The sequence below is a fragment of the Balaenoptera ricei genome, chromosome 1 (assembly GCF_028023285.1).
Source record: "Balaenoptera ricei isolate mBalRic1 chromosome 1, mBalRic1.hap2, whole genome shotgun sequence".
NCBI lineage: Eukaryota > Metazoa > Chordata > Mammalia > Artiodactyla > Balaenopteridae > Balaenoptera > Balaenoptera ricei.
Genome location: NC_082639.1, coordinates 36,010,883 through 36,035,321, shown reverse-complemented (window position 1 = coordinate 36,035,321; position 24,439 = coordinate 36,010,883). Strand labels below are relative to the sequence as shown.

The following is a 24,439-nucleotide window of genomic DNA, read 5'->3' as shown; positions in this document are numbered from 1 at the left end:
TGTTGTCCTGAACAAATAAAAGCTCCTGGGAACAGCAAGAAGTCCTTGGAAAACTTAAAGCTAGCCCAATCTCCCAGGTATAATAGGTATACCCACTGTTAAAATGGGCCACAGACTTTTTTTCTCTTGTCCTCGTCCATTCTGCTGTGGGTTTTTTCTTCCTTGGCCAATCTCCTCTTTAAATCTTTCTCATAATGCCCTCTGGACCCCATATGCCAACTACCTGGCTTACTTCCCTCTACCTCCTGGCAGACCTGAAGCCTGAAGCCTGACTCTGCCCTGCAAGACCTGGCTTTTCCTGTGGCTCTCAATAGGAGGCTGCTTTTTCTCTCAAATGCCAAGCACCTGTGGGTAGTGAGAAGTGAGTGATTATGATGTGCTGTGGTATAGTTTTCACCATTTTTCTTGTGTTTGGGGTTCACTGAGATTCTGGGATCTGTGGGTTTATAGTTTTAATCAAACTTGAAAATATCTTGGCCATTATTTCCTCAAAAATTTTTCTGCCCTCCCCTCTCTTCCGGGGGCTCCAGTTACACATGTATCAGGGTGCTTGACATCCCACCACTCACTGACACTCTGTTCATTTGTTTCCAGTAATTTTTAGATGGTTTCTGTTGATATATCTTATAGTTCACTACTTTTTCTTCTGCAGTGTCTAATCTGTCATTTATACATTGAGTATATTTTTCTTCTCAAACACTATTTTTCATATCTAAGATTCTTTTTTATATCTTACATGCCTTCCCTTAATATTCTCATGCTTTCTTCTACCTCCTTGAAGATATGAAATATGTTTTAACATCTTTGCCTACTAATTCTATCATTTGTGTTATCTCTACGCCTGTTTCTATCAACTGATTTTTTTCTCCTCATATGGGTTGTATTTTCAAGCTTTTCTGAACTACCTGGTCATTCTTTTTTTTTTTTTTAATTGAAGTATAGTTGATGTACAATATTATATACAATATAATACCATATAGTGATTCACAATTTTTAAAGGTTATATTTCATTTATAGCTATTATAAAATACTGGCGAAATTCCCTGTGCTGTACAATAATATCGTTGTAGCTTACTTTATACCTAATAGTTTGTACCTCTTAATCCCCTACCCCTATATTGCCCCGCCCCCTTTCCCTCTTCCCTCTGGAAACTGCTAGTTTGTTCTCTATATCTGTGAGTCTGTTTCTTTTTTGTTATATTCACTAGTTTGCTCTGTTTTTTAGATTCCACATATAAGTGATATCATACAGTATTTGTCTTTTTCTGTCTGACTTATTTCACTTCGCATAATACCCTCCAAGTGCAACCATGTTGTTGCAAATGGCAAAATTTCATTCTTTTTTTGTTTTAATTGAAGTATAGTTGATTTACAATATTGTGTTAGTTTCAGGTGTATAGCACAGTGATTCAGTTATACATATATATTCTTTCTCAGATTTTTTTCCTTTATATATTATTACAAAATATTGAGTATAGTTCCCTGTAGGTCCTTGTTGGTTAGCTATTTTACATACAGTAGTGTGTATATGTTAATCCCAAACTCCTAATTTATCCCCCCCCCTCTTTCCCCTTTGGTAACTATAAGTTTGCTTTCTATGTCTGTGGGTCTATTTCTGTTTTGTAATATGTACATTTGTATCTTTTTTTTTAGATTCCACATTTTGGCATTATCATATGATATTTGTCTTTCTCTGTCTGGCTTACTTCACTTAGTATGATAATCTTTAGGTCCATCCATATTGCTGCAAATGGCATTATTTCATTATTTTTTATGGCTGAGTAATATTCCATTGTATATATGTACCACATCTTTTTTTATCCATTCATCTGTCAATGGACATTTAGGTTGCTTCCATGTCTTGGCTACTGCAATGAACCTTGGGGTGCATGTATCTTTTCCAATTATAATTTTGTCCAGATATATGTCCAGGAGTGAGATCACTGGATCATATGGTAACTCTATTTTTAGTTTTTTAAGGAACCTCCATACTGTTTTCCATAGTGGCTGTATCAATTTACATTCCCACCAATAGTGTAGGGGGCTTCCCTTTTCTCCACACCTTCCCCAGCATTTATTATTTGTAGACTTTTTGATGATAGCCATTCTTACCAATGTGAGGTGATACCTCACTGTGGTTTTGATTTGCCTTTCCCTAATAATTAGTGAGGCTGAACCTCTTTTCACGTGCCTGTTGACCATCTGCACTTCCTCTTTGGAAAAATGTCTATTTAGGTCTTCTGCGCATTTTTTTTAAAATCCAAAATGTGTTTATTGGGATGGTTTCCTATTCATCTTGATTCCAGGGGCTTTTAGTGCTGCTTCCATCTGAAGGAGCATCCTTCTGTAAGCCTTGCTTTTCCTCCTGTAGGCTGGCAGAGGATGGTAGAGCAGCCAACACACAAAACTACTGTTTGTGCATGGCTAAAGATGGTGGTGATTTTATAGTATCCTGGGCATTTCAAATCCATGAAATAGGAATTGGGGCTCTGCACCAGGTGCTTCTTCTTGTGTGTCCTCTTCTCTTCTGGAGAGGGATGAAGGAGATCCTTTGCAAGAGGCATGTTCTCGTGCGGAGGTCATCACCGTGGGAAAGGCTTCTGCACATTTTTTAATTGGGTTGTTTGTTTATGTTGTTTTATGAGCTGTTTATATATTCTGGATATTAATTCCTTATTGGTCATATCATTTGCAAATATTTTCTCCCATTCAGTAGGTCGTCTTTTCATTTTGTTGATGGTTTCCTTTGCTGTGCAAAAGCTTTTAAGTTTTATTAGGTCCCATTTGTTTATTCTTGTTTTTATTTCCTTTGCTTTAGGAGAGGAAAGCAAATATTGAAAAAATATTGCTACAATTTATGTCAAAGAGTGTTCTGCCTATGTTTTCCTCTAGGAGTTTCATAGTATCCAGTATTACATTTAAGTCTTTAATTCATTTTGAGTTTATTTTTGTATATGGTGTTAGAGAATGTTCTAATTTCATTCTTTTACATGTAGCTGTCCAGTTTTCCCAGCACCACTTACTTGAAGAGACTGTCTTTTCTCCATTGTATATCCTTTCCTCCTTTGTTTTAGATTAATTGACCACAAGTCCATGGGTTTATTTCTGGGCTCTCTATTCTGTTCCATTGATCTATGTGTCTGTTTTTGTGCCAGGGCCATACTGTTTTGATTACTGTAGCTTTGTAGTATAGTCTGAAATCAGAGAGTGTGATTTCTCCAACTCTGTTCTTCTTTCTCAAGATTGTTTTGGCTATTCAGGGTCTTGTGTGTTTCCATACAAATTTTACAATTATTTGTTCTAGTTCTGTGAAAAATGCCATTGGTATTTTGATAGGGATTGCACTGAATCTGTAGGTTGCCTTGGGTAGTATGGTCATTTTCATAATATTAATTCTTCCAGTTAATTCTTCCAACATGGTATATCTTTCCATCTGTTTGTGTTGTCTTCAGTTTCTTTCATCAGTGTCTTATAGTTTACCAAGCATTATTCCTAGGTATTTTATTCTTTTTGATGTGACGGTAAATAGAATTGTTTCCTTTATTTCTCTCTCTGATAGCTCATTGTTAGTGTATAGAAATGCAGCCTGGTCATTCTTGACTGGATGTCAGCCATGTGAATTTTACCTTGTTGGATGCAGAATATTTGTGCATTCCTTAAGTATTTTTGAGGTGCTGTTTAATTACTTAGAAACAGTTTGATCCTTTCAATGCTTGCTTTTAAGCTTTGCAGGGTTGGGGTTAGAGGCAAAAGTGGACTTTAGTCTAGGGCTAATTTGCACCATTACTAATTTTGCCCCACTGCTAAGGCAATACCCTTCTAAGTACGCTATGTGATGCCTCACGTATTATGACATTTCCCCATTATTCCCAGCCCTGTGTGAGCTATAGAGAGTACTCTTCCTGTTCCTTTCCAGTGCTTCTTTCCTTGGCCTCCAGTCGTTTCCTCACACACGTGCTTTGATCAGCTGAGGAGTCCAAGCAGTCCTCAGCAGATCTCCAGTGCTCTCTCTGTGTGCAGCTCTCTCCTCTCTGGTACTCTGCCCATGAATTCTGGCTGCCTTGGTCTCCTCAAATTCTCAACTCTGTTTCCTCTTAGGAAGACTCCTGCGTTCGGTTTGGGTTCTTCTTCCCTGTGCTGTGGTCTGGAAATCTCATTTGTTTCCCTTCTTTCAAAGACCAGGGTCCTGAGCTACCTATTGTTCAATGTCTGAAGAAACTTTTTTTAATTTTTTTCATATATTTTGTCTATTTTTCAGTTGTTTCTCCTCCTTTCTTCACTTTTTCCCTATCTGGGAAAAAGTCTATCTGGTCTAGACTTCACCGTGCTTAACTATTCAGTTTAGCCGGCCCAATGATCTTTCCATTGCACCCAAACCAAATCTCTCATTCCTGCCCAACCCTCTCTAGAGAGCCTGAGCTCCAGACTTGTGTATGCAGCTGCCGTCTCCACTTTGATATCCTATAGTTACCTGAAACTCAGGCTGCCTCACACAGAGTTCATTTTCACCACCCTTACACATGTACAACCTGCTCCTGTATTCCCTACCTTAATGAATGGTAACACTTTTCACCCAGCTGCCCAAGCTGGAAATCTGAGAGAACTCCTTGATCCCTGCTTCTTTCTTATTTCATTTAATTAAATACCATGTCCTTTTAATTACATCTTCTACATGGATCTCAAGTCCACTGACTTTTCTCCATTTCTACCATTCTTGATTAAGCCAGATTCACTTTTCACCTCAGTTACTATTAACAGCCTCCTACCAGGTTTCCCTGCGTCCTGTCTTGTCCCTTTCTAATGGATTCTCCATGATGTAACTAGACCAATCTTCCTAGAAGATAAATATGATTATGTCATAACTCTGCTTAAAACATTCAAATGGCCTCTACTGTTCTCAGAATAAATGCCAGTCTCTTAGTTTACAACGGCCTTCATAATCTGGCCTACAGTGACCACCCTAAGTTCTCTCTTTGACTCCCTGCATCACCCAACCCTGCCCCTGCCATGTTCTATGCTCCAGCCAGACTGAGCTATGTTATGTTCCTCCAAAGTACCTTATCACTTCCAGGCCTTCGTGCCTGCTTTTCCCTTCATGTAAAGTATCATTCCCAACCCCTTTTCACATTGGTTATTTCCTACACATGGCCCCTAAATGACCCACAGTCACCTCAAACTCAAAATGCTATAAATCAGACTTATCTTCACCCCATTCCCTGCCCTCCCCACAGCCTGTTTTGTTTCTTTGGTAACGGCATCACCATTCAGTCCCCGAAGAATGAAGTTTTTGGTGTGCCCTATTTCTCTCATTTCTAAATACAGATCCTCCTCCCTCTACCATGGTCACTGCTTTTGCTGAGTCTTCACTGTTGCTTAGGCTATGCAGCAACCACGTAATCTGTCTCTACCTGTCTTCCCAGCCCCATCTTCTGCCACCCCCTCCAGGCAGCCTTCATGCCTGAGACCTACTGCAGATGATGTTCCCTCAATCTATAATGCTCTCACTCCCCTTGTTAACTTGGTGAATTCCCACTCATCCTTCAAGATATAGCTGTCACCAAAGCTAAAAGTAATAGACATTTTTGTAGTGCCATAAGGACCTTCATGATTCGGCCTTTACCTACCTTTCCAGCTCCATCTTGTACTATCTTCTCCCTTGGGCACTGTGCTCTGGGCATTTTGGCAGTCTCTTAGTTCCTTGAATGAGCCAAGAATTCTCTCAACATAGGCCTTTTTCTTAGAAGCAGTTTTTCTGCCTGAAACATGTCCTCATCTCTTTATGTGGTTAATTCCTGCTCATTTTTAAGGCCCTAGTTCAAATGTACTCTTTTAGAAGAGCATGCCTTGACCCTCCTGTCTGGCTTGTGCCCCTCCTACGTGCTCCTTTCACACAGTGTCTTACTTGCCCTCATAGCAATTACTCTATTATACAAATGTAATTATACAGTTATCAGACTATTTGACTGGTGGCTCTCCTCCACAGACTAAAAGTTCTAAGGCTTCGTCACCTAACACTGTGCTTGGCATGATAAATGAATGATGAATGACAACCCCTACTCTGATCTAAACTGTTAGCCTAAGTGTCCCCTTATCTGTGCTCTCCACCAAACTTGTAGAACTTAATGCAGTTCTGCTAATTTGCTCATGAGTCTGTAGTGCACATCTGTTGTTTCTGTCCTCTTTTAGAAAGAAGTCCCTTGAATTTCAGGGAACTACCCTTCTCCCATTGCAGGCAAGTGGTAAGACTATCAATGGGATGTGCCTTTCCAAAGTGTGGACACTTGACAAAAGCTAGGTTGGTTGGACTCTTTCTCTTGCAAGCTGAGTGACACCAGGGAGAAAAACAGCATGCTGAAGAGATGGAACACTTGCTTCAATCTAGATTCCCGGCACTGCCCTTAATGTGTTTTCTGAGGGCCGGTTGTTTGGCTTTTAATTTGATTCGGTGGGTTCCCATGTCCTTCTGGTAAATTTCTTTTTCTTTTAAGTCAGTCAGGGTCAGTTTCTGTTGCTTACAATAAATAATCCCAATTGTATGTATCTGTATCTCTAGTACCTAATACAGGGTCTGGCATAGTTGGTGCTCCATACATATGCTGAATGAATGGAAGAATGAACGTGACCAAATGACCAAGAGAATCTAGTGAGGAGCCCTAAGACCTGATTCTTTGTCTTCCTCCACCTCTTGCTGCCTCTCCCAGCCACTAGCCCAACCACCTTTTAAGGTGGTGCTTCTCTTGCTCTGGCCATTCTTGGCTCCCAGCCCATCCAGCTGATTACATCAAAGTCACCTGCCTATGGAGAGCCTGCCCTGGCTCTTCTTAGGCACTCTTCCTTAATTTCAGTTTCTGAGGTTCCTTTTTGATGACTCCAAATTTGTCAGGGCAATTTCCTCCTGTCATTTATAAAAGCCTAAAATTTAACCTTCTCCACAAAGACTTCTGGAGGCTCCTGAGTAACACATTACTGCCCCATCTCCAACCCAGCCAGGGATCTTATCTGACAAGCATTCTATTCTCATATTCATAAGTGGATACTGAATATGCCACATATTCCTAAGCTGTTACTATGCACAGTCCCTCATAGAGTTCTCTGACTAGCAGGAAAGCTTAAGCATAATCTTTAGGAAATATAAACCAGAATAGAAAGTGATCAGGAAGTCACAGGCATAATGCTCTGGAGATACAGCAGCAGAGCTTCTTACTGTTGGGTTTGGGCAAGGTTGCAGATCCCAGAGCATCTCATTGTATACAAATGTGTTCTTGAAGTAGCATGTGAGTTCAGCTTACACGATGGAAATGCTATTTTGCGTGTACCAATTCTACAGGGACAATTCATCTCTAGGGAAACTGGCAGTAAAGCCCAGTTCTCACCGGCAGTCCACTGACCCCAAATCTGTAATAAGAAAGACTCTGGATACACAAAAATAAACTCAAAATGGATTAAAGACCTAAATGTAAGACCAGACACTATTAAAACTCTTAGAGGAAAACACAGGTAGAACACTCTTTGACATAAACCACAGCAACATCTTTTTAACCCACCTCCTAGCATAATGAAAATTAAAACAAAAATAAACAAATGGGGGACAATCCTGCAGCCTCTGGAATGAAAACCACATTCACAGATAGACAAAATGAAAAGGCAGAGGACTATGTACCAGAGAAGGAACAAGATAAAACCCCAGAAAAACAACTAAATGAAGTGGAGATAGGCAACTTCCCAAAAAAAGAATTCAGAATAATGATAATGAAGATGATCCAGGACCTCAGAAAAAGAATGGAGGCAAAAATCGAGAAGATGCAAGAAATGTTTAACATAGACCTAGAAGAACTAAAGAACAAACACCTAGAAGAATTAAAGAGCAAACAAACAGAGATGAACGATACAATCACTGAAATGAAAACTACATTAGAAGGAATCAATAGCAGAATAACTGAGGCAGAAAAACAGATAAGTGATCTGAAAGACAGAATGGTGGAATTCACTGCCGTGGAACAGAATAAAGAAAAAGGAATGAAAAGAAATGAAGACAGCCTAAGAGACCTCTGGGACAACATTAAATGCAACTACATTCACATTTTAGGGGTCCCAGAAGGAGAAGAGAGAGAGAGAAAGGACCCAAGGAAATATTTGAAGAGATTATAGTTGAAAACTTCCCTAACATGGGAAAGGAAATAGCCACCCAAGTCCAGGAAGTGCAGAGAGTTCCAGGCAGGATAAACCCAAGGAGAAACACACCAAGACACACAGTAATCAAATTGACAAAAATTAAAGACAAAGAAAAATTATTGAAAGCAACAAGGGAAAAATGACAAATAACATATAAGGGAACTCCCATAAGGTTAACAGCTGATTTTTCAGCAGAAACTCTACAAGCCAGGAGGGAGTGGCATGACATATTTAAAGTGATGAAAGGGAAGAACCTACAACCAAGACTACTCTACCCAGCAAGGATCTCATTCATATTTGACAGAGAAATCAAAATCTTTACAGACAAGCAAAAGCTAAGAGAATTCAGCACCACCAAACCAGCTCTACAACAAATGCTAAAGGAACTTCTCTAAGTGGGAAACACAAGAGAAGAAAAGGACCTACAAAAACAAACCCAAAACAATTAAGAAAATGGTAATAGGAACATACATATCTATAATTACCTTAAACATGAAAGGATTAAATGCTCCAACCAAAAGACACAGGCTCACTGAATGGATACAAAAACAAGACCCATCGATATGCTGTCTACAAGAGACCCACTTCAGACCTAGGGACACATACAGACTGAAAGTGAGGGGATGGAAAAAGATATTCCATGCACATGGAAATCAAAAGAAAGCTGGAGTAGAATACTCATATCAGATAAAATAGACTTTAAAATAAATAATGTTACAAGAGACAAGGAAGGACACTACACAATGATCAAGGGATCAATCCAAGAAGAAGATAAAACAATTATAAATATATATGCACCCAACATAGGAGCACCTCAATACATAAGGCAAATGCTAACAGCTATAAAAGAGGAAATCGACAGTAACACAGTAATAGTGGGGGACTTTTCACACCTCACTTACACCAATGGACAGATCATCCAGACAGAAAATTAATAAGGAAATGCAAGCTTTAAATGACACAATAGACTAGATAGATTTAATTGATATTTATAGGACATTCCATCTGAAAACAGCAGATTACACTTTCTTCTCAAGTGCACACAGAACCTTCTCCAGGATAGATCACATCTTGGGTCACAAATCAAGCCTCAGTAAATTTAAGAAAATTGGAATCATATCAAGCATCTTTTCTGACCACAACGCTATGAGATTAGAAATAAATTACAGGGAAATAAATGTAAAAAACACAAACACATAGAGGCTAAACAATACGTTATTAAATAATGAAGAGATCACTGAAGAAATCAAAGAGGAAATCAAAAATTACCTAGAGGCAAATGACAACGAAAACACAATGATCCAAAACCTATGGGATGCAGCAAAAGCAGTTCTAAGAGGGAAGTTTATAGCAATATAATCCTGCCTCAAGAAACAAGAAAAATCTCAGGTAAACAATCTAACCTTACACCTAAAGGAACTAGAGAAAGAAGAACCAACAAAACCCAAAGTTAGTAGGAGGAAAGAAATCATAAAGATCAGAGCAGAAATAAATGAAATAGAAACAAAGAAAACAATAGCAAAGATCAATAAAACTAAAAGCTGGTTCTTTGAGAAGATAAACAAAATTGATAAACCTTTAGCCAAATTCATCAAGAAAAAGAGGAAGAGGGCTCAAATCAATAAAATTAGAAATGAAAAAGGAGAAGTTACAACGGCCACCACAGAAATACAAAGCATCATAAGAGACTACCACAAGCAACTCTATGCCAATAAAATGGACAACCTGGAAGAAATGGACATGGACTTCCCTGGTGGCACAGTGGTTAAGAATCTGCCTGCCAATGCAGGGAACACAGGTTCCAGCCCTGGTCTGGGAAGATCCCACATGCCGCGGAGCAGCTAAGCCCGTGCGCCACAACTACTGAAGCCCGCACGCCACAGCTACTGAAGCCCGCGTGCCTAGAGCCTGAGCTCCACAACAAGAGAAGCCACTGCAGTGAGAAGCGCGCGCACCGCAACGAAGAGTAGCCCCCACTCACCGCAACTAGAGAAAGCCTGTGCATAGCAACGAAGACCCAACTCAGCCAAAAAAAAAAAAAAAAAGAAATGGACAAATTCTTAGAAAGGTATAACCTTCCAAGACTGAACCAGGAAGAATAGAAAATATGAACAGACTAATCACAAGTAATGAAATTGAAACAGCTGACCTAAAATCTTCCAACAAACAGAAGTCGAGGACCAGATGGCTTCACAGGTGAATTCTATCAAACATTTAGAGAAGAGCTAACACCCATCCTTCTCAAACTCTTCCAAAAAATTGCAGAGGAAGGAACACTCCCAAACTCATTCTATGAGGCCACCATCACCCTGATACCAAAACCAGACAAAGACACTACAAAGAAAGAAAATTACAGACCAATATCACTGATGAATATAGATGCAAAAATCCTCAACAAAATACTAGCAAACAGAATCCAACAACACATTAAAAGGATCATACACCATGATCAAGTGGGATTTATCCCAGGGATGCAAGGATTCTTCAATATACGCAAATGAATCAATGTGATACACCATATTAACAAACTGAAGAATAAAAACCATGTGATCGTCTCAATAGATGCAGAAAAAGCTTTTGACAAAATTCAACACCCATTTATGGACAACTGATGGGAACATGCTGTATAGCACAGGGAAGTCACCTAGTGCACTGTGGTAACCTAAATGAGAGGTAAGTCCAAAAGGGAGGGGATATCTGTATGTCCATGGCTGATACATTTTGTTGTGCAGTGGAGGCTAACATAACATTGTAAAGCAACCATACTCTAAAAATTAACTAAAAATTAACTAAAAAAAAAAAAAAAAGATCCTGGGACTCTCAAGTCACCAGGCACAATGTGCGCTGATGTATATGTACAGCTCTCCTGGCACCTGAAGGTACTCTCCTCGCAGGTGTCAGAGCAGCAAGACCACAGCTGCACAGTGAAGGGGAGATGTTTAGTCTGGTGGTTTAGGCTCCCTGCCTCAGCCAGGCTGGAAAGCCCTGATCAAGGAGCACATGTGTGTCCCTTGCCTGGCTCCAGGTGGGAAGTGGCATGCATGATGCAAATCTCTGCTCTTCTCCTCCACACCTGTACCACGTCAGACCTGTGAACGCATAAAGTGCCTGTTCAGATGCTTACTGTCTTTGAAACTAACCATTAACTCTTCCACTGGCATTTCAAAGGAAGAAGTTGGTGTTCTAAACTCATAGAAACTCCTGGAAGGTTCAGAAACTGGACATAAACAAAAGGAGGCCATGCACTAAAGTGTGTTTGCACCTAATAATGTCTCTGTATCAGGCAAAATTAATAGAATTATAAGGAGAAATATACAATGGGTCTCCTGTCATTATAACGGGGAACTTATAGACCACTGAAGAATCAGGCTCACAGAATCAGTGAGAAATCAGAAGATTTGAACAGAACAGTGAATAAATTTTGAACTAGCGGATACACAGAGTACCTTACACCTGACAAGTGGAGAATGCACATTCTCTTCAAGCATATTTGGAATCTTTATGAAAACTGACCACCTGAGAGGCATAAATCCTGAGATAAAAACTAACACACATTGAAACAAGCTCAAGTTTTTAACTTAAAAACTTAAAAATATTTATTTTTATGTTTTATAGCAATTCAACATTTAATACATTCCACAACACTTTGTATTTCATCTTGCTCATCATAATTCTATAATGTAAAGAAAATTTTAAATATTTTCACAATGCCCTGATTAAATAACCCTGAGTCCCCTCCTTTTATCTTAGCAGGGTGTACAAATGTTATCACTTTCTACTTATGCTCTCATGTTTAAACAGCTGGGGGTACTGACTACACAGTGATATCCTATTCTAGGATGAAGGGGGAGCTCCCCGAGAGAAAGGGTCCTACTCCAGCTCCACTCTTAGGCCACTGAGCCCTGAAATGGACTTTCAGGGAATATAGGTGCACATCATGAGCCAATTGTGCGACTGGCCCTTTCAGTCCCCAGTGACCCACCTCCTTTGATCACTGTAAAGAGCCACCACAAATTCCCATGGGCTGTCACTGTGCTTTGCACAAAGCAGATGCTTATGAAATAACTGCTGCCGATGACAACAATGAATATTTCCCAGGAAGGCCAGTTTGAGAAACATTATTGAAGTAGATAAAGTTTAGTATATGGGAAAAAACATGGACTTTATTCTATCAGGAAACTGCAGCGCTTCATATTAGAACGCACAAAAGCCAGAAAAGCAGGATAGGCCATTAGGCAAGAAAACTCCAAGCATATAAGAGAAGAAGCTCTGTTTCTTTAAAGGGGTCTTTGGCTCCAACCTCTGAGATATGATGAATTGCTAAGTGCAAAGGGCATAGAGATAAATGGAATGAGGACCTATCCTAACCAAAATAGATCCCTCTTTTCTAAAGAAAAGGCACTGTACAGCCTCGAATAAAATTCATGGGCTATATTAAACATAAGTAATATATATCCTGGCTTGGGTGGAGGAGGAAGTTGGCAACAGTTGCAAATGGACATGCCAGACAAAGGGAAGAACTGAGGGAACTACTATTTATTGAGCATCTACTGTGAATTCATGCTGCTCTAAGTACTTTCACCTACACTCTCAGTTTAACCCTTACAACCCTTATGAGGTGGGTATTTTCTCCATTTTACAGAGGAGGAAACAGAGTCTTAGAGAGTGGAAACAATGTGTTCAAGATCCCCAACCAGCACATGGACCAGCTGGGTGCGGTTGAACCAACCCAGGTCTGGCTCTGCAGCTTCTTTTCTTTACGTTACTCTACACTGACTCTCAGAGGAAAACAAGGAAAGCAGACCCCCTCATATTAGGAGAGCTGCCATGAGAGCAATTATCTACCCTTACCTCCCACCCCCCGCCCAAGGGTGGTGTCAAAAGGCCTAGCCATGCCCACACATGAACCATGGGAGTCCACAGAGACCCAAGAGGGGCTGGCCAAAGTGCAAACAGCTCCCACATCATCTCAAGTCAGGAAAACAAATTATAACGTAGGATCAGTTAATCAAAGACAAACTAAAATAGGAAAAGCAGTTGTATAAACACAGAAAAATTCACTGACCTGGACTAAATTAACTGACCCAGTAAAATAACTTAGAAGTTCACAAACTGAAATCCAGTCTCAAATGGGTGTACATTGGTGTGGGGGAGGAGAGAGGCCCAGCGAGGAGGTCCTGATAAGACGAGGTCCCCTGTGACTATGCGCCCTCCACCCAAGCACAGCACAGCTGTGACGGTACTGGGGGCCAGTGGAGTGTCGAACCTCCACTGGTAGGTAGAAGCCCCATCCCAATGCAAGCAAAGAGGTCATGCACCATTTCCCTTCTATCCTGGGAAGAAAAGAAGATGTCTAGAGCTGGGCATACAGTAAATTCAGTTCTACTCATGATATCAAGTGTGTCCAGACCATGCCAGGGCATCTTGTGTTAAGCTGCAGGATTAGGAGGGACAGCATGTCAAAAGAGCAGCTGGGACAGGAAACAGAAAAAATGGCTCACTCTGCAGTTTGTATCTGAAACTCCATGGAGCTTACCACCTAGTAGGGTAGATATATAAAAATAACCACTAAGCACAGACACAGTCCTTCTCTCCAAACAAAAGTAATTTTATTTTTCCCAGTTGTAGGAATAACACAAGCTTACTGCAAAAATCCAAATGTAAAAAACTGAAAAAGAATGAAGTAATAAGAACCATTCAAAACTCCCATTATCTAAAGTTAATTGCTGCAAATATTTTGGTGAGTACCTTCCCAGAAATCTCTTTCCACAAATATATGTGTGAACGTGCATATATAATTGTACTTACCTGTGGCCTCAATATACATGCTGTTTGTTCCTGTTTTGTTCACTCAGTAATACTCTCGACATCTTCTATGTCAATAAAAATAAAATTGCATCATCATTTCTAATGGCTGCACAGTATTCCACTGTATAAATGTGCCATTATTTATGTAATCCTTAAGCATCCATTAAGTGATGGACATTATTGTTTCTATTTTTCTATTCTTTTTTTTTTTTTTTTTTTTTTTTTAAATTATTTATTTATTTATTTATTTTTGGCTGTGTTGGGTCTTTGTTTCTTTGCAAGGGCTTTCTCTAGTTGCGGCAAGAGGGGGCCACTCTTCATCGCGGTGGGCGGGCCTCTCACTGTCACGGTCTCTCTTGTTGCGTAGCACAGGCTCCAGACGCGCAGGCTCAGTAATCGTGGCTCACGGGCCCAGTTGCTCCGCGGCATGTGGGATCTTCCCGGACCAGGGCTCGAACCCGTGTCCCCTGCATTGGCAGGCGGATTCTCAACCACTGGGCCACCAGGGAAGCCCTATTTTTCTATTCTTCATTCAATAAATATTTACTAAGCACCTATTATGTGCCAGGTACTGTTCCAAGTTCCAGGGACACAGTGATGAACAAGATAGGCAAGGTCCCTGGTTACATGAAGCTTACATTTTAGTGGGGGGGGACCAATTAAATAAGATAAACAAGCACATAATTTGAAGGAAGGATGAGTGCTAAGAAAAAATAAAGACATACCTGCTTAGAGAAGGGTTGGGAGTCAAAAGAGAGTAGACTACTTTAGAAAAAGTGTTCTGGGAAGGCCTTCTTGCAGAGATGACATTTGAACAGAGACCTGAGACAGTCGTGCAAAGCGAAAGGTAAGTGAGTACAAAGGCCCTCGGGCAGGAAGGGACCTGGCATATTCATGGAATGGCAGGAACGCCAATGTGGCTTGAGGGCAGTGAGGGGCAAATGAAGTAAAGTGAAAGTGTTGAGATAATTAGACAGAAATTGGCATAGGAGCCAGCAAGTAGGGCCCTGTAGGTCATGGAGTTTGAACCTGGAGTGATTTCAGTAGGAACAAGACATGATCTGATTTACATTTTTAAAAGATGACTCTGACTACAACATGGAGAATGGACCACTGGGAGGCAATCAATGAGCACGGAGAGACCAGTTAGGAGATGTTTGCTTGTCTAGGAGGGAAAAGATGGTACCTTGGACAGTGAGGCTAGAAAGAAGTGGTTGAACAAGGACATACCGTGAAGACAGAAAATGTAGGAAAGGGTGAGGAAGAGGAACAATTAAGGTGATTACTAGCTTTGTGGCTTGAACAGTTTGGTAGGCGGGGAAGAAAATATGGGAGAGAAACAAGTTTCGGCATACAGATCCTGCATGTTTCATTAGATATATACATAAATATTTCATTTTGGGGGAGGGCTACTAAATTTTTTTTAATTTTAATTGTTCATTGCTAATATACAGAAATACAATTAATTTTTTGCATTTTGATTTTGCATCCTTTTACCTTTCTAAACTCAGTTATTTGTTCTAGGTGTTTTTAAAAACATTTAGATTCCTTGGGATTTTTCTATGTAGGCAATCATGTCACCTATGAAGACGGTTAGTTTTATTTCTTCCTTTCCCGTCTGTATTCTTTTTATTTCTTTTTCTTCTTACTGCACTGGCTAGGACTTTCAGGAGTGGTTCTTGATCTTAGGGGGAGAGCAGTCTTTTACCATTAAGTATGATGTTTGCTGTAGGTTTTTTGTAGATGCCCTATATCAGATTGAAAGAGTCCCCTTCTAAGTTTGCTGAAAATTTTTATCATGAGTAGATGTTGAATTTTACCAAATGCTTTTTCTTTATCAATTGACATGACCATGTAGTTTTTCTTCTTTAGACAGTTAATAGGGTAGATTACACTGATTGATTTTTGAATGTTGAACCAGCCTTCCATTCCCAGAATAAAGCCTACTTGGGCACCAAATTTGGGAAGATTAAGCCATTATTTTTTCAAACATTTCTTCTGTACCGCACTCTTTCCCTCCTTCTGGGACTCCAATGACACAGATGGTAAACCTTCCAGTATTGTCCCATAAGTCACTGAGACTTCGTTCAGCTTCTTTAATCTTTTTTCTTCTGTTGTTCAGATTGGATAGTTTCTACTGCTTTATTTTCGAGTTTACTGATTCTTTCCTCTGTCATCTCTATTTTGTGATTGAGCCCATGCAGCAGTTTCTTAATTTTCCATTATCGTATTTTTTTTCTTGTATCTCCATTTGGTTTATATATACATATTTGGTTCATGGGGTTATTTTTTTGGCTAACACTTTCTATCTTTCCATTCATGTCAACAATGTTTACCCTTACTTTTGGGAGCATTTTTTTTTAACAGTTTACTTACTAGATTACCAGTTTGTTATGAAAGGATTCAACTCAGCAACAGCCAGATGGAAGAGATAGGGAAAGGGGGCAGGAGCTTTTTTTATAAAAGCTACTTTAAAGTCTGTCGGGCTTCCCTGGTGGCACAGTGGTTGAGAATCTGCCTGCCAATGCAGGGGACACGGGTTCGAGCCCTGGTCTGGGAAGATCCCACATGCCGCGGAGCAACTAGGCCCATGAGCCACAACTACTGAGCCTGTGCGTCTGGAGCCTGTGCTCCACAACAAGAGAGCCTGCGACAGTGAGAGGCCCGCACACCCGATGAAGAGTGGCCCCTGCTTGCCGCAACTAGAGAAAGCCCTCGCACAGAAACGAAGACCCAACACAGCCAAAAATAAATAAATAAATAGATTTATAAAGTCCGTCAGATTATTCCAACATCTGTGTCATCTCAGCATTGGCATCTATTTATTTATTTATTTATTTTATTTATTTATTTTTGGCTGTATTGGGTCCTCATTGCTGCGCACAGGCTTTCTCTAGTTGTGGCGAGCAGGGGTTACTCTTCGTTGCGGTGCACGGGCTTCTCATTGTGGTGGCTTCTCTCGTTGCAGAGCACGGGCTCTAGGTGTGTGGGCTTCAGTAGCTGTGGCAAGTGAGCTCAGTAGTTGTGGCTTGCAGACTCTAGAGTGCAGGATCAGTAGTTGTTGTGCACGGGCTTAGTTGCTCTATGGCAGGTGGGATCTTCCCGGACCAGGGCTCAAACCCATGTCCCCTGCACTAGCAGGCGGATTCTTAACCACTGCACCACCAAGGAAGCCCTGGCATCGGCATCTTCTGATGCCTCTCCCAGGCAAGTTGAGATTTTCCTAGTTCTTCATGTGATAATTAATTTTAGATTGTATCCTCTATATTTCGAATATTATGTCATGAAACTTTAAGTCTTATTTAAATTCAGTGGAGAATGTTGATATTTTTGTTTTACCAGACAATCAAGCAGGTTGGATTTAGTTGGCAAGTTCTGACCAGCCTTCTTTTGAGTTGTGGTTTCAATGCCAGTTCCATTTTCAAAGCCTGTTCAGGTGTGTACCACCAAGTGTCCAGTCTGGGACTCAGGTGGTGGTTTATCCCTTAGTTCAGTTCTCAAAGTCTTTGGTGTGCTGGTTAGAATCATATGCACACATGCACAGCTCAGGGTTAGCCCAGAAGTTCATACACAACTTTATGGAGTCATTTTCCTGAGCTCCTTCCTCTCTGCTCTCCTTGTACTTTCCAGTTCATTGGGCCTCCCCTTTTTGGTCCTCTGGCCAGAAATCTGGGGTTTTAGTTACACTTTCTGCCACACATTTCCTGAACTGTACCCAAATCTGGGACCAAGCAGCAGGAAGGCAGAGAGAGAAAAAAGCAACTGGATTTCACCCCACCTTCCTGGGATTACAGAGAGGCAGATTTGATCAAAGAAGAAAGTTTCCCTTCCTCAGTTTTAGGTGCTTGAAGGCCCCACTGCTGCTACTGGGCACTGCCATCGCCACCACCGAGGGGACTGCCTGGGGACTAGGGCATGAGAAAACAGAGAAAAACAACCCTCAGGATTTCCCATCCCTGTCTGAGCCTTAGAGCCCCTTTCCCAACCAGACTCTAGCCATAACTAGAGGTCTTCTGGAATTCTCTCCATTTGTGCCCTTATGTCCACTCTGTTTGTGCCCGGATTTTGGGCTGTCTCGAGTCCAGGACAGAGGAAAAATGAGAAATTCACTGCCAGGGTGGCAGTACTTCTAATTCTAGTTTTCTCCCCAATCTGTCTACTACTATTTATATTTCAGAGTCTTCAAATAGCTGCTAAATGCATTCTGTCCAGGCCTTTAGCTGCACTCAATGACAGAGATAGATTCTTACACATGTATCTTATACATATATCCTGGTATATATATATAAGTATCTATTTATGCAGGGAATATACCTACGGGAGGAAATGCCAGGTCATGGGTATGTATATATTCAAATTTAGCTAGACACTACCATAGTTTTTTTCCAAAGTGGTTGTAATCAACTTATCCACTGACCAGTAGAGACTCAGAGTTTCCACCATATCACTTCCTCACCAACCCTGGAATATCAAGCTTCTCAAGCTTTCCTATTTTGGTAGATGTACAGTGGTATCTCACTGAAATGCTAATTTGCATTTCCCTAGGTAGTAATACAATAGAACACCTTTTCATAGGGTTATTGGCCATTTGGATTCCTCTTTTGGGAAGTGCCTGTTGGGGTCTTTTGCTTTTTTCTATACTGGATTGTTTCTTTACTCACATTGATTTTTGTAGTTCTTTATTGTGGAAGCAAGCCCTTTGTTGGCTATTTGTGTTATAGATGTCTTTTTTCACTCTGCCTTTTCACTCTCTTAATGGTATCTTTTGATTAACAGAAGTTCTACTTTAATGTAATAAAATTGATCAGTTTTTTCCTATGTGAATGGACACAACTTTGCATCTACTTAAAAACTCTTTCTAAAGGTCCATTCTGTCTTAAGGCAACCTCTCCCATCTCAGCATTTCAATGAGGACACCTCAAGCATCAAAGTATGAGACAGCAAGATGACAAGGCAGAGAGTGCAGGCTCTAGGGGTGGACTGATATGAGTGGCCCTGGACAGGGTACTTCAAGTCTTTGAGAATTAAGTTTCTTTACAATTAAAGATGTACTATCCACCTTGCAAGATGTGTGTAAAGCACTTAGCATAGTGTTGGCACACAGTAGGCCCTCAGCAAACAGTGGCAGCTGTGATCATATTCTCTGATCATCCTTCCCCTTGTCCACATTGCTACAGTGGCCTGAACCTCATTGCTGCTTTGTGAAACATCAATCTATTGCAGTCAAGGACAGCAAAATGGGTTAATTGCCCTCACCAGGCCAGCAAAGTCTCCCTGTTACTCATAGGCAGCACCTAAGGTACGAGGACCACCGTCTTCAGCTAAAAATTAAGACCTGATACATAGAGATGCTCTCCTCACGAGGTGAAGTCATTCTGGGGCTCCCACAGGGACACGATGGCAGCAAGCTGAAGAATAAAAGTATCTTCTCTTTCTGTTCACTGCCAACAGCACAGTGGTGTGGGGCAGGCAGACTGCCTCAGACAGGGGAGAGCTGAGCTCCACTGAGCCTGGGTGATTTGTGTCAAAGCAGCGGGTGTGCCAATTTGTGTGTCCTGCACTGTTGACACAGGGAAGAGCAGGAGTACGTCGGCACATGTGCACAGTACAGTGCCCGTGCTGGAGGAGGTGTGTATTTGAGTATATGGGGTGTGCATGTGAACACGCAACAGGGTGTATGTCCCTAGGAAGCGCTGATACTCTGACCAGCCTGGCATGCTGCTGGAGAGCCCTGATGGTTAGCTACTCCAGCGTGCCCAGAGCGTGGGGTCTCTCAACGCCCTCTGCCCCACTCTCTGAGACAGGATGTGCGCACAGGAAACAGACACCTTTTCTATGACCCCGGACCACCCTGAATGAGGAAGGAGCATCAACTGCAAACTCCTTAGTGCACAGTTCTAAAGCAATTGGCGAAGTCTTCTGGATGTTGTATCCCACTGCTGCCTCCTAGACTGTGGGTCCCTAGAAATGCTTCTTGAGATTTTCCCACAATACTGAGATATTCCACTGCCCTCCCCAGACGCCCCCTCCCCCACCTCATTAGACTCCACTTCAAATGCGGCCAGTGCTGAGTGCTGAAAGGATGATAGAAGGGGAGGGATTGGTACCTGAGCCTAGTGTTTGTCCAGCGGAGTCAAAGGAAAGAACCACTGAATCTGCAACACAAGAGGACAAGTTCATTTCTTTCTCTTTCTTAAAGTAAAAACAAAACAAAACAAAAACAAAAAAACAAGTTCCCACTGGCTTTGCCCAAACCCTCTCCCAAGGAAAAGCCAACTGGACTGGAACTCAGCTGCACAGACAGCCTCCACTGGTCCGTCCCACCCACCACTGGGCCAGGAGGCCCTGCCGAGCCCAGCCCAGGCCTCGTGCCACCGGGAGGAACATCTCAGGGCAGAGATATGCCCCAAATTCTTCAGAGGCATTTCCTGCCAAATTAGGGGACACATTTACTTCTTTTTGCTTCTCACAGTGAAAATAAAATTAAAACAAAGCAAAAGAAAACTTCCCTCCTGCATCTGGTTAAAGGCACTAACATTTCCCTTTGATTTGTTTCCTTTTCCTATTCATATACCCAATGTTTATTATTTCTTCCCCACAAAGGCATAAAGTGACTTAGAGGAATTTACAGTACACACTGGAATTTTAAAAATGAAGAAGTCAAAGGAAGGAAAAATATTATATAGTCAGGGGAATGTTAGTGCACAAAATGCATGCCACGAGGACCTAAACAAACGCTACAGGTAGAATCAAAGAGGCCTGAGCTCCCAAACAGCTAAAGAAAATGAGAAAATAAACAAGATTGAGTGCTCACAATACATACATTCATTCATTTATTCAACTGTTCAGTAAATATTTATTGGGCATCTACTATGTGCAAGATACTATACTATGACTTTGCGATCCAGATGCAAACAAAAAAAAGCATGGTCTCTACGCTCACGGATCTGTCATCAGTCTAAGAGAAAAAAAGTTACCCAACAAGTTATTCAACTAAAAACTGATTAAGTAAAAAAGAAAAGAAAAGAGTGCTCAGAAAGTTTCTATTAGGAGGAGACCTAGTTTGGAAGGGGAGTGGGTGTTGGTTAGGGAAGTCCTCCCTAAAGAAGTGACACCTGAACTAAGAACTGAAGGATAAGTAAGGGTTAAACCCGACAAGAAGGAATGGGCATTCCAGGCAGAGAGGATGCTCTGTGTGGAGACCTGAAGCAGGATGGGACAGGGCGCCTCAGAGCCACCAGAAGAGCAAAGCATACATAAAAGCAAATACTATACGGTGATCAGAAAGAAATTCCTCTTATGGGTCTTAAGAAAGGGGGATACTGCACGATGTTGAAGACTGTAACTTCTACAACATTTCTATAATAAGTAATTGTGAATCTTTTATGGCTGTTTCTTACAACAGGAGCAATACAAATGATGGCATAGGCCAACACACAGCTCAATAAAAGCAATTATAAGGGACACCAAGATAATCTAAGGCCCAAAATAACCCCAGAGACCCCAGACTCAAAAGGGATCACATTCAAAAGGCTCACTCATGGGACTTCCCTGGTGGTCCAGTGGTAAAGAATCCGCCTTCCAATGCAGGGCATGTGGGTTCGATCCCTGGTTGGGGAACTAAGATCCCACATGCTGTGGGGCAACTAAGCCTGCACGCCACAGCTACTGAGCCCACATGCTCTGGAGGCCACGCACCACAGCTAGAGAGAGAAAACTCGCATGCCACAACTAGAGAGAAGCTGGCACGGTGCAACGAAGAGCCCATGCACTACAACGAAAGATCCCACGTGCCGCAACGAAGATCCCACGTGCCACAACTAAGACCCGATGCAGCCAAATATAAATAAGTAAAAATAAATAAAACCCATGCTCCCTTTAAAAAAAAAAAAAAAGGCTCACTCATTACAAAGGAATGCTAGCTGGCTGCATGAGGACCAGCATCTACACCACAGGCAGCATCCCACCTCAGCATGATCCTTCAGATCTCAGGTGTATGTCATTTTCTCCTATTGCACATGGAAATCTGACACAAGAGTTATCATAACTGTAAGTCATCTGTCTGCACTGCTAGACTATAAGCTCCATAAAGGCAGACATTATATCTGCTTTATTCACTGTTATGTTACCAGCATAACACCTGGCAGGCAATAACTGTTTGCTGAAAGTGCCTCAAGAAATGGATCGACTTCAACTCCTTCAGGTAATCCTTCATAATCACTTTTTCTCATAATCAAGTGTTTATTAAGAACTGGGTAGCAGAGAGCTGCAGGATACAAATTTTTTTAATTTATTTTTATTTATTTATGGCTGTGTTGGGTCTTCGTTTCTGTGCGAGGGCTTTCTCTAGTTGCGGCAAGCGGGGGCCACTCTTCATCGCTGTGCGCGGGCCTCTCACTATTGCGGCCTCTCTTGTTGCGGAGCACAGGCTCCAGACGCGCAGGCTCAGTAATTGTGGCTCACGGGCCCAGCTGCTCCACGGCATGTGGGATCTTCCCAGACCAGGGCTCGAACCCGTGTCCCCTGCATTGGCAGGCAAACTCTCAACCACTGCACCACCAGGGAAGCCCAGGATACAATTTTTGATAAGGATCCAGAGGCAGATATTCTGTACTGCCAGTTAAGGGCAGATCCATATGCTTTGAAACCTACCAAGTAAAAGGTAAGGTTGACTTTTTTATTCTTTCACAAAAATGTAGAAGCACAATTAGAACACTTGTCTAATCAGATAGGTGACCATCCTACCTTGTATGAGATACAATCAACATCTCTTACAAATTCTACTTCTTTATCAATGTTTCCCACATCTGTTTCCTCTCAATGTTACTGTGCCCTTTCAGAAGAGAAGCCCCTATTTTTCTCCCTCTTTTTTTTTTTTTTTTTTTTTTTAATTTTATTTTATTATTTTTATTTATTTATTTATTTATTTATGGCTGCGTTGGGTCTTCGTTTCTGTGCGAGGGCTTTCTCCAGTTGCGGAGAGCAGGGGCCACTCTTCATCGCTGTGCGCGGGCCTCTCACTGTCGCGGCCTCTCTCGTTGCGGAGCACAGGCTCCAGATGTGCAGGCTCAGTAGTTGTGGCTCACGGGCCTAGTCGCTCCGTGGCATGTGGGATCTTCCCAGACCAGGGCTCGAACCCGTGTCCCCTGCATCGGCAGGCAGATTCTCAACCACTGCGCCACCAGGGAAGCCCTCTCCCTCTTTTTAAAAGAGCTTTATTGAGGTATAATTTACATACTATAAAATTCACTCATTTTAAGTGTACAATTCAATGATTTTTAGAAAATTTACAGAGTTGTGTAACCACCAGCATATGCAGCTTTAGAACATTTCTATCACCCAGAAGATCCCAGGTGCCCAGTCATGCCCTGTTCCCACCTCCAGCCCCAGGCAACCACTAATTTACTTTCTGTCTCTATAGATTTGCCTTTTGTGGACATCTGCCTATCCTTTTCTTGCTAGGACTGTTCTGATAGGCCCTTTAACCACACGCTTACCTCCAGCTTAGCCCACTTCCATCATCCTTCATACTGTTGTATGATTTTTCTAAAAAGTATACCTGACTACGTCTTTGCTCTTTTTTTTTTTTTTTCCACACACACACTGTATTTTATTTTTACAAGAGATAAATCGACTGACACCAAGCATTGTACATGGATGACCACAACAAAAGCAACAATGATTGCAATTACCAAACGTGAAACACACTCATACTATGTCATAGTATTGACATTCAGTCCAGTAATCCTCCACTGTAACAGCTCCTTTACTTTGCAGTGAAAATTGATTTGTATATTCTTTGCCTCTGAGTCCTTGTGGAATTTTTTTTTTTTTTTTTTTTTAAATTCAGACAGAAAGTCACAAAAATTATACTCATCCTCATCAGTTCATTGATTAAAATGCTTCAGTGGCTTCCCGTAGCCTGTAAGATAAACTCCAAGCTCTGACCTTCAAGATCTTTACCATTTTGGCTCATTTATGACCTCTAAATGCCTCATTCTCCAGATATGCCAAACAACTTCTATTTCTCCAAAGAGATATGTACCTTTGTGTCTTCAGACACCAAACATACTGTTTTCTCTGCCTGTTTGCATTAAAAACTCCCACTTTCCTATTAAGACCCAACGCAATCATCCCTTCTTCTTGAAGGCTTCTCTGATCAGTTCTGCCCCTTCTCTTTAGGCCATCATTGCACTGCTATTATGGCATTTCTTATACTGCATTATAATCCTTGTTTACTGGTCTTTTTCTCTCTTTAAACTGCAAGTTCCCTGAGGATAAGGACTGTCTGTTCATTTTGAGGCTTTGATGCCTAGGACGGTGACTGACATACAGAATGTGGTCAATATGTTCATTAAACAAAGGAATAAACTAGTAAATGTCTTTGCTTTCTTTCAAAGGTGATGTTATCTGAGTGATATTTCACAAATTGGTGAGGGGAGAGATCCATCCTGCATAC

At 41.3% G+C, this 24,439-nt stretch overlaps 2 protein-coding genes across 7 annotated transcripts in view; both read right to left on the bottom strand.

The window, feature by feature from the left end:
• The window catches only part of ST3GAL3 (ST3 beta-galactoside alpha-2,3-sialyltransferase 3), a 232,414-nt gene that overhangs the window by 114,538 nt on the left and 93,437 nt on the right, over window positions 1–24,439 (bottom strand). For 4 of the 6 annotated variants that reach the window (XM_059920827.1, XM_059920847.1, XM_059920865.1 and 1 more), the window contains exon 3: window positions 20,088–20,135. The exons of the other annotated variants lie outside the window; for them this stretch is intronic. In XM_059920827.1, coding sequence (XP_059776810.1) covers window positions 20,088–20,135 — 48 coding nt within the window. The remainder of the gene's footprint in view (window positions 1–20,087; window positions 20,136–24,439) is intronic. 6 annotated transcript variants of the gene reach the window in all.
• On the bottom strand, window positions 2,265–2,564 carry LOC132349397 (small ribosomal subunit protein eS27-like). The gene has a single exon (XM_059897762.1). It carries the CDS (start codon window positions 2,562–2,564, stop codon window positions 2,313–2,315), a length of 252 nt encoding a protein of 83 aa, XP_059753745.1. The 3' UTR covers window positions 2,265–2,312.

Excerpts from the sequence above, each read along its gene's own strand:
- LOC132349397 (XM_059897762.1), bottom strand. The coding sequence starts at position 2,564 with ATGCCTCTTGCAAAGGATCTCCTTCATCCCTCTCCAGAAGAGAAGAGG.